This window comes from Cucurbita maxima, unplaced genomic scaffold (assembly GCF_002738345.1).
Source record: "Cucurbita maxima cultivar Rimu unplaced genomic scaffold, Cmax_1.0 Cma_Scf00002, whole genome shotgun sequence".
Taxonomy (NCBI): domain Eukaryota; kingdom Viridiplantae; phylum Streptophyta; class Magnoliopsida; order Cucurbitales; family Cucurbitaceae; genus Cucurbita; species Cucurbita maxima.
In genome coordinates this window covers 6,229,071-6,238,089 of record NW_019272018.1, presented here as the reverse complement: position 1 = coordinate 6,238,089, position 9,019 = coordinate 6,229,071, and the positions used below count along the sequence as shown (strand labels likewise).

Below are 9,019 nucleotides of genomic sequence, written 5' to 3'. Positions count from 1 at the left end.
TTTCTAAAAAAAAAAAAAAAAAAAAAAAAATCCTCAAATTTTGAAAATGTTTTCAAAATTTAAGAACTAAAACAAAAAGGCTACAATTTTGATAAATACATCTAAAAAGTAATAATTTGTGAAAAGAAATTAAGAAAAAAATATATATATATATATAATACGTAAAATTTCTCTTTTTTTTCTTTTTCTATCTGGAATCGATGTAGAATCTATTAAGAGGAAACCAAATATGGTAGAAATGTGCTATAGGCTGAGATTACATGAAGGACCTAACACTCGAGGGTGGCCAATTATTGTCTATCTATTCATCGCTTTTGATTTTGAAGACTACATTGTTGTGGGTCTCTCATAAAATATAGACCCCTCCCTCCTCCTCAAGTCATGGAGTTCATTTGTTTATACCATCAACTAATGATCCTTTTGATTAATTGGTACTGCAAATACAACTTACAATGCTTCTATGCAAAATTCGACACGAGTCGATGTCTCTGCCGATGGATAGAAATTCGATTCAGTCTCGAGCTGCTTATGCTACTTCTCCCAAAGTTCCTTTTCTGTCAGCTGATAACGTAGTAGCTTCTTTTTTGGATTCATCGTCCAATCTTTCATTGAAATGGTCTCTCAGAAACTCCACAGCCATAAAAGTTAGAGCAGAAGCTGGAATATACCATGTGATTCTGGGTATGCTACCCCTAAACATCCCCTTCGTTCCTTCACTCCCCCATATAGTTCTCACTGCATCTAACCAGCTGTTATACCTGAGGATTTTACGAGAAAGTACCGTATATGAACATCATCTCGAACAACTATCAAGATCGATTAAGCCGATGACACTGGACGTGAAGTGCGGAATTTCTCTAGAAAAAACATATTCGAGCGGGTTGATAATCATCTGATACCTGAAAGTTGATCCCTGAACTTGCATTCTTGTTTTGATCACATCCAAGGGAGTGGTCAGATAAGCACTGAGACCTAGCAATTTCAAACCCATGTATTAGAACACCCAACCATACATGCTAAAAGTGATATTTTTAAAGAAAAAATGAACTTCAGAACTTGATTATTAACGGTGAAGTGCAGTCAAGATGCATACCACCAGCTAATCCCCCCAACACAAGTCCTTCCAAGGAGCTATTAACATCTGAATTAGGCATCCATCTTTGCTTCCCATGCTCGGTCAAATCTTTTAGCGCCTCATAAAACATGACCTGCAGTGTGATAAAGAAACCTTAATTGATAAATTCATCAAACAGACATCGATATCCCTTTGGAGGGAGAAATGCGATGTTCATTAATTTAAAATTGTTTGTTCTTCCCTCTGCTGATCCATTTGTCAGTGAGAAAGTCCACAAGACAGTCGATGAAAGCATCAAGAATTTTTTTTTCAACCCATTCAACTTGTGTATAGCATAAAGAACGAGACTAAAATAAAGTATAAAAGTTAAGCAACGGTGAAATAATTAAATATAAAATTACAATCTAAGGTAAACTTCTATAAAAATTAGTTCCATTCAGCGTACAAGGGTGTGAGCACAGTGAGCACAAGAGGTGTCCTTTTCTAGATTAATCAATTAGCAACTGAGAATTATGCTATGGATCTGGCATGACAGTAATATCTGTAGATACATAACTGATAAACCAATGCAGAACAAAACGATCCAAGAGCAACTAACAGATGCAAAAGGCAGCTAATTCAAACGAAGGTACACAAATTCTGAATTTATATACCATTAGACCAGCAAATGGCACATCCCTGGCAAGTGTAGACCAATATCTGGCAAGATAAAAGGACAGCATCAAAATCATGCAGAAGTTATTTTTCACTCTCAGTATACTTTGCTAACGAAATTATGAAAATAAAACAAAAAAGATAAAATCAAATGGTTCAGAGTTCAGACCCTGCATACAATCCTCTTAGTCCTTGTTGCTTCAAGATTGAACGACCAGCCTGGAACATCCCTGAATAATAGCCATACATTTGCCCACCATGCTTCATAGAGATATTATCCTTCATGGGAAGGGAGCTCCAAGATGACCTTGTGCCTTGAACTTGCATCCGTTGCTTCATTACTTCACATGGAACATATACAAATGAACCCAGTGTATCACCTGAAATGGACAAAGGAAAAGAAGAGTCAAAGACGATGTGTAGCAGTCCAAGCCCACCGCTAGTAGACATTGTCCGTTTTGGCCTGTTTCGTATCGCCGTCAGCCTCACGATTTTAAAATACTTCTGCTAGGGAGAGATTTCCACACCCTTATAGGGAATGCTTCGTTCCTCTCTCCAGCCAATGTGGGACCTCACACCATGAAACATGTAAAAGCTTGGAATAATGTTCACATAGTATTTGGTTTACAGTAATTAGCATTGGAGGTTCAGGGCCAACAAATAAAATAATTCGCTGAAGGGAAGTAATTGGATGTGGATGCCTTGGGTCACTGCCTTTGAAAAACGAAATAGGGGAATCCTCATTGATAGATCTGAACAGCGACTTATTCAGACATGAAACATAATCTATACGAGTCCCAAGAGAAAGGGGTAATGAATGAATCTCATTAACTAGTGTAGAATGAAACAAGAAGGGAAAATACACACATAATTATTCCTTTGGTGAATACATCAGCATTGAACTTCGTCAAAAAGGCTATAGTAATGATCATGAGATGGCATGACTCAAAAGTGAGATAAATCTTTTGGGACATCCAGGATTGCTTACCAACTGCTCCAGCAATGAAATGAGCCCAATGACCGCCAAGGCTAGGATGTGTTTCTTCAATCCATTTCTTGCTGGACTCAATGACACCAAAGTATGTAGCTCCAGTAGCAAGTGAGCCAGTAATTCCAGGAGCTATACCCCTATAAAAGCCTAAAAAGCGATTAGATGAGGATAAAAATCCAAATAATACAGCAAAGCTAGATGCGTGAACTTATCAAGTAACACAAAATAGTGTAAAGGGTACCCCTAAATCCGTCAATTTTCCATACTGATTGGACCATCTGCAACAGGCCCTTCTGATTCTGATATGAATGAGATAAATAACCAATTTAGAGTTAGGAAATTCAAAATAAACAAAGTCTTTTGGGGAGGGGGACGAATAATATATCACTAAATGCCGCAGAAAATCCATCATATTATGATTAAAGTAGAACTTAAAATTTTCACCAAGCTGGTATCCTGAAAATAAGATTGAAGTATTTTCATCAACTGACACAATTTATGAGCTCGCCTACGCATCATACTTGACTTCCATATAGAATAGCCTGGCTTTGAATACGAGTCTTTATAGTATCGATAGGATGCATCATTCCTTCTCCAAATGCTCCAGCAATAGCTCCCCATATAAATTCCCTCCATGCTGCAGGAAAATATAGCATATTTGTAATAAAGTATCTCTATCCATTTAAATCAAACATATAGCAATTCACTATGTGTGCTACAAAACTAAGAAGCTTATTATTAACTAAAACTAGCACGTATTTACAATATCTTCTCTAGCGCATCAAATACTTTGACAAAATCCATGAAGCATTAGGGAAGCAAACACTCAAATCTTCAATCTCTATTATTTTACTCATAGTTTTCCATGACGAAAAAGTCGAAAATAATTTTATTCTTATTTCCTACATTTCTCCATGTTCCTACTACTCTGCTGGTGAATTCAATCCAGTAAAGTAAACGATTAAGCCGCTAGCATTCCAGCAAGAACAAAGTAAAAAACAAAAATGCTCACCGAAGAAATGATTAGAAGTTGCAGTTCTCAAAGCTCGGTCGTTATTGGAAGTTGAGGAGTGGGCCGCCATTCGAAATGCGTAGAGCGAGCTAGAAGTTCTCCGTCTCCACTCTCAGATGGAGATGGCGGGCACTTACTCCTGTATTGGGTTTCTGGACAGGAAAAGTTAGGGCTTAGTTAAAATTTTAGTTAAATTGTGTATATATATATATATATATATAAAGTTTGATCTATAATTAATTATTTATTTATTTATTTGACTAATGGTTCAATTTCCCATCCAATATTGATTTTTCTAGTAAGTTATTCTCATTAAATTGAAACAGAATATCGAGTATTTATAATTTAATCCACAAAATTATATTTCAGTTTTATTTATTATTTTAGTCTATTAAATGAATATATAATTTATGGATGAAAATAAATGTTTTATTTAATATTTAAAGCACAATAATTTACCCCTTTTTATTTATGGCGGGACCTTTCAGTGAAAGGAAAATTGCGCGGGTGGGTAGTTGGGCGTCGGTTTTCTCTGTGCTATCCTGTCGCTGCCGCATTTGAATTGCTCGAATTGTGATGCGGCTGAATGCTTGAACGCCTCGCAGCAACACGTAACATCTCTATTTCTCTGTCGCATGAATTGAACTTTTTCAATTTTACACGAAGCGTTTAGTATCCTCCATCGTCTTCCTAATTATCTATTGAGATTTAGTATTGGACGGAGAGTCGTTGGACCGTTTTAGCTGACTGTATTGTTGATTAATTGTATCGGTTTGATTCAATTCTTTGATCTGTAGAAATGAACTGTGGAGTTGAGTATGGTTCTACTTGTTTTATGCTTTTGTTTTTCTCTGCTTAGTGATGGCTCTTGTTGTATTTTGGTCTATGACAGGAGAGATTGCATCTAAAACAAGCCGCGTCGGGTTGACAATTTCGAGATCCAGTGTTTAAGAGAAAAATGATGCACATTCAAGCGCATTGTCTGGATGGTGCCATTCGGTACGTTTCTTTTGACTCGGGATAGCAATTTACCATTCATCGAACTTTGATTTGGTTTCTATTTGTTATCAGTTTATTCTGTGCCTTGAAATTTGTTTCAACTTATTAATACATTAGTGCATATGAAACAACATATTTAAGCCGCTTTAGTGACTTAAAGGGACGAGGGTGGAGAGAAGTAATACACTGTAATGATAATAATTTATTCTTTGGCGGTTGTGCCCTCTCCGCTAGCAGCGGTGCAAATTTGTATAATTGAAAAATAATTTTCATCTAATAATTCTCCTTATGGAATACAAATCTAGTGGAAGTTTTGGTGGAGAACTTGGTGCAGAACCCTTCGAGTTCTCTCGCCAGTGCCGATGGACCACAGTAGAAAACCCCTGTTTAGAACCAAACCACCTTCTCGGTAAGTAGTTTTTTGGTTGAGGGAGGGGGGAGGGGGTTGCCACAGTCAACAAAGTCTTAGTGGAAGGATTAAGGAAAGTCTAATTTTTCTTTGATCTTACCAATTCTTTCTCCTCTGTGCCTCTGGACCAAATTCGAGAAGATGTTTATCCAGTTTGGCCGACCAAAATGAGTTCTTACCTAAAAATTGAAGAGATATAAACATGTCATCATTTCATTTTGAAATTTCAATCAATTGTTAACTCATTTCAGCAAACACTTCTTGATAATATCACACAGAAACAACATTGTTCTCTTGAAGGTTTTTCTTATCTAATTTCTTGTATACAGTAATTAACAATTATTTTGCTATATATTATCTATTATTTTATGAAAATTTTAAGCAAATAAGAAACTAAGGCAGAGAAATACCCTTTCAGTGTAGTTTTAAGGTAAAACACAATTAAATAGATATGGAAGAAAAAGTGGTTCTTCAGTAACTAATTTCGAAGGCTTAAGTCCAACTTAGCGATCTCAAGAATGCAGCATATTTCCCAAAGTAATACATATTATAAACTAATCTAGGCAATCTTGGCTGCTATGTGTACCTATGTTCTTTAGCATTTCACCTTTTAGGAGAAAGGAACACGCATTTTAAAGGATTTGATCGATTTAAAACTTGTTACTCAGTTCAGTGGCGTAGCCTACACTACGTGGGTTACTTTCTTTTTTAACAGGAAATTATGGGACTTACAGATTCCTCATTCAATTTTTAGACAAGGTAAGGTGGCCGATGGTTTATCTTTCTCTTAGATTCAGGCCGTGTATATGGAAACTTACAGGAGTCTTGGAGACAATGTCGATGCCCCTTCGAGTATAATGTAGGGCTTGAATTGCTCTGATCAAAACAGACCTTACATCATTTTCATGATGTACACTAGTGAGGAAATTGTGCATCTCCACAGCTAACTAAGGGCATTGTAACATAAGAATGGTTTTAAAAATACAAATGTCAGCCAGTATATCTCAAAGCATATTTGCAGAACTAAAGGTTACGTTGCTTTTACCTGAGTTTGGTCTGATTGTGTTAAATCGTTCATGAAGTCTTTAAACCAATCAAAGGAACTTTGCTCTCTCGTAACCCAGTAAAGGTAGGTTTTGGATTTACTTGGGCTGCCTTTTCCATTGTCAGTCTACTCAATTTTAAACCAAAGTCAAAGCTTTGTTGATGGTAAGTAATGGAAGGAAACTGAGGCAATAAAATCAGGGGAAAAAGGAGTCTTACATGGCCGTCACATTTCCCAGTTAATCTGTTTAGAACATCTTTTAGGATGCTCATGAAGGGTGTGGCTCCAATACCCAGGCCAATTAGCACCACATGGTTGTACTTGACATGGTCTTGAGAAGCAGCACCATAGGGTCCATCAATGAATATTTTCGGGTACTCCTTTGAAGCAGAAGTTCCCTAGAAGTCATAAATTTGTATAATTGAGACTGACTTGATTATCCTTCCATTTTACCTCTAGGTAGAGTGTCAGCTTTAAGTTAGAATGCTCAACCTAGTCCTAGAGAATGTATCTAGTACTTATCATAGAACTCTCTCTTATTTCCTTCATGATTCAAGTTCTCATGAAAAATTACACTAATTACTTATAAGAACTAAACAATAATGAAAGAGATATGATGCTTTTAGAGAATTGTAAAATTTTATCTTTCCCACCAATCACCCTTCACTCATTACCTCATGAAACAGGCTGTATAGCTCATAACTCCAATCTCCCAGATTTCTGATATGCATGCTGAGGTGGGTATCTTGTGGGGCAGAAGTTAATGAAAACGGGTGCCTAAAAAACGAAGAAGATACTTTATCACATTTTAGTAAGTAAAGAATTAATGAGAATAGCTATTAGAACTTAGAAGACTGAAACTTATTAGGATATATTACCATTCAAATGGGGAGATTTGAGGGCATTGGATTAATACGTACATCCCACTTCGATACTTGAATCTCTCTGGTTTGCTCAACTTGAGAAATAAAACTTTTCCTGAATAAGTCCTTGCCTTTATATAATACAAAATAAACATACAAATGTTGTTAAATACTCATATTAGAGGTTGCTGTCCTCATCTCGTTTCAATCGGAAGGTAAAATAGGAATACCTTCAAAACTTTCACTTCGTACAAACATGATCTAATCGCTCTATAAATCCTCTCTCCAGTATATAATAGAACTGGAATTGCTATATACATCCAAGTCTTCACAAAAACAAAAAAAAAAAAAAGGAAAAAAGGTTGAACAGATCAGAATCAGCTTTAAAATTTGAGCATCTAGAGAATACTTCGAAGAAAAGATATGGTGGATTTTCTTTGTTAGAGTTCATATTTCATCATTTTTGTTCCGTGGGTACATCGGTAAGCAAAAGTTTCCCTATTACCTGCTCTATTGTCACCTCATGATGGTCAATGGATTCTGCATAATTTCAAAGAGAATCTATGATGCACTTACGAAATTCAAGCTGAGAAAAGTGGCTTACCGTTTTTTCAGTTGCTTTGTCGGTTAGGAATAGGAATATGGAGTGAACTATGAGTAATGCATATACAAATACGAACAAATGGTGGGAATACCAAAATGTATTATATCCTGTGACATGTTGGATAGACCTTGGAAGTGTGGCTGATTTGCGGCGCGGCCACTTTGTAGCCAGCAAAAATGCAATTGCCATCAATGTTACCATAATAATGCCTGTTAACGTCTCAGTTGTGGACAAGATTTCAAGGTAAGATGGCTGATGGTAGTTGAACCGAGAAGCAATAGTTCGCTGAAAAATTGACTTGTCACAGTTACTAATTCTTGGAAAATCACAAACAAGATGGGTTCCTCCATGTAGGATAACTCCGACTGCAATGCCTCCTGCAACTAACTAGGTTGGAAAAACATATGCATTAGTGTAGTTTGTGGACAAACCAATGAAAATTTAACCAAGTACATACAGAGGAGTTGCCAAATTACAGACTTGTTTTTGTTATGCAACCCAAATATAAAATACCGAAGCTTCGTTTACCTTGTGGAAATTTAAATTGTCGTTGAAAGGAATGACCGAGTTCAGAGACAAATTTCTACGAAGCCGTGTAATTGTGCTTCGGCAAACAGGGAGCAAGATTAGAGCCATGTTAAATTTCAAAGTCTCTGCTGCTCCCTTGGCAATCGAGAGGCAATAACCCATGACTTCAAATTCCATTCGTCTGCAGTATTGAATGAATTTCCAGTAGAATAATGCAAGGCATATGACCAACCACAAAGCCACCATCCATGCTCGTCTCCATTGAGATCTGAGCAACATTTCAGCCTCACATATCGACTCTTGAAATGGGTCATGGCTATGCCCATTGTGTGAATTTGATGACCGTTTGTTTAGAGGGGAAATAGCGTTAGGCGAGGTTATCTTGAACAGCTTCTCAAATTGAGGTAGCTGCAATTTACGTAACAGATTAGTGTAAAGAAGATTAGTAATACACTGAATATTACTAATCTCAAAGACTACAAAGCATATTAGTTTAACTATAAAGCCTTAGAAGACTCGTAATACACTGAATATTTTGTCGCCTCTATCGTTTGAATTCAATGCATGTATATACACTTACACATGGCTGAACAGAATGAGTTGAATTTATGTCACAATTTTTCTCTCACCCAGAGAGTGATCAACATAATGTAACCAGAGACATTTAATAAATCCATCACCAAAACGGTTACTCCCCCCCCCCCCCCCCCCCCCCCCCCCCCCCCCCCCCCCCCCCCCCCCCCCCCCCCCCCCCCCCCCCCCCCCCCCCCCCCCCCCCCCCCCCCCCCCCCCCCCCCCCCCCCCCCCCCCCCCCCCCCCCCCCCCCCCCCCCCCCCCCC

The 9,019-nt window shown here is 37.5% G+C and overlaps 2 protein-coding genes and 1 long non-coding RNA gene across 5 annotated transcripts in view; 1 reads left to right on the top strand and 2 right to left on the bottom strand.

Annotated features, from left to right (window-relative positions):
* Nucleotides 1–195: 195 nt before the first annotated feature.
* LOC111470679 (mitochondrial substrate carrier family protein E-like) lies at nucleotides 196–3,901 on the bottom strand. Of its 2 annotated transcripts, XM_023116256.1 has the most exons (9): nucleotides 3,733–3,901; nucleotides 3,242–3,357; nucleotides 2,962–3,019; nucleotides 2,718–2,867; nucleotides 1,899–2,109; nucleotides 1,729–1,774; nucleotides 1,094–1,208; nucleotides 900–972; nucleotides 196–758 (listed from the first exon to the last, which is right to left on the bottom strand). In XM_023116256.1, the coding sequence occupies exons 1-9, from the start codon at nucleotides 3,800–3,802 to the stop codon at nucleotides 527–529; spliced, it is 1,071 nt and encodes a 356-aa protein (XP_022972024.1). In that variant the 5' UTR covers nucleotides 3,803–3,901; the 3' UTR covers nucleotides 196–526. The 2 variants fall into 2 exon arrangements, with proteins under 2 accessions (XP_022972024.1, XP_022972032.1); XM_023116264.1 differs by lacking the exon at nucleotides 3,733–3,901 and having other exon boundaries at nucleotides 3,212–3,357.
* Nucleotides 3,902–4,208: 307 nt separating this feature from the next.
* Nucleotides 4,209–9,019, top strand: part of LOC111470505 — a 7,143-nt gene continuing 2,332 nt past the window's right edge. The window contains exons 1-2 of the long non-coding RNA XR_002715046.1: nucleotides 4,209–4,343; nucleotides 4,625–4,731. This is a non-coding gene — a long non-coding RNA (uncharacterized LOC111470505). The remainder of the gene's footprint in view (nucleotides 4,344–4,624; nucleotides 4,732–9,019) is intronic.
* LOC111470370 (respiratory burst oxidase homolog protein A-like) overlaps nucleotides 4,924–9,019 on the bottom strand; it is a 7,249-nt gene continuing 3,153 nt past the window's right edge. For both annotated transcript variants that reach the window (XM_023115937.1, XM_023115945.1), the window contains 10 exons: nucleotides 8,181–8,588; nucleotides 7,653–8,039; nucleotides 7,279–7,374; nucleotides 7,064–7,179; nucleotides 6,860–6,962; nucleotides 6,404–6,583; nucleotides 6,186–6,311; nucleotides 5,959–6,087; nucleotides 5,241–5,319; nucleotides 4,924–5,114 (listed from right to left, as the gene is read on the bottom strand). In XM_023115937.1, the coding sequence (XP_022971705.1) occupies nucleotides 5,005–5,114; nucleotides 5,241–5,319; nucleotides 5,959–6,087; nucleotides 6,186–6,311; nucleotides 6,404–6,583; nucleotides 6,860–6,962; nucleotides 7,064–7,179; nucleotides 7,279–7,374; nucleotides 7,653–8,039; nucleotides 8,181–8,588 (1,734 nt within the window). In that variant the 3' untranslated portion in view covers nucleotides 4,924–5,004. The remainder of the gene's footprint in view (nucleotides 5,115–5,240; nucleotides 5,320–5,958; nucleotides 6,088–6,185; nucleotides 6,312–6,403; nucleotides 6,584–6,859; nucleotides 6,963–7,063; nucleotides 7,180–7,278; nucleotides 7,375–7,652; nucleotides 8,040–8,180; nucleotides 8,589–9,019) is intronic.

What these genes read in the sequence shown, in the direction of transcription:
- LOC111470679 (XM_023116256.1), bottom strand. Translation starts at nt 3,802, where the DNA reads ATGGCGGCCCACTCCTCAACTTCCAATAACGACCGAGCTTTGAGAACT. An exon ending in CTAAGAGGATTGTATGCAGG is followed by an intron (nt 1,775 to 1,898) that starts GTCTGAACTCTG and finishes TTATCTTGCCAG; the next exon opens with ATATTGGTCTACACTTGCCA. An exon ending in TGCCATTTGCTGGTCTAATG is followed by an intron (nt 1,209 to 1,728) that starts GTATATAAATTC and finishes ATCACACTGCAG; the next exon opens with GTCATGTTTTATGAGGCGCT.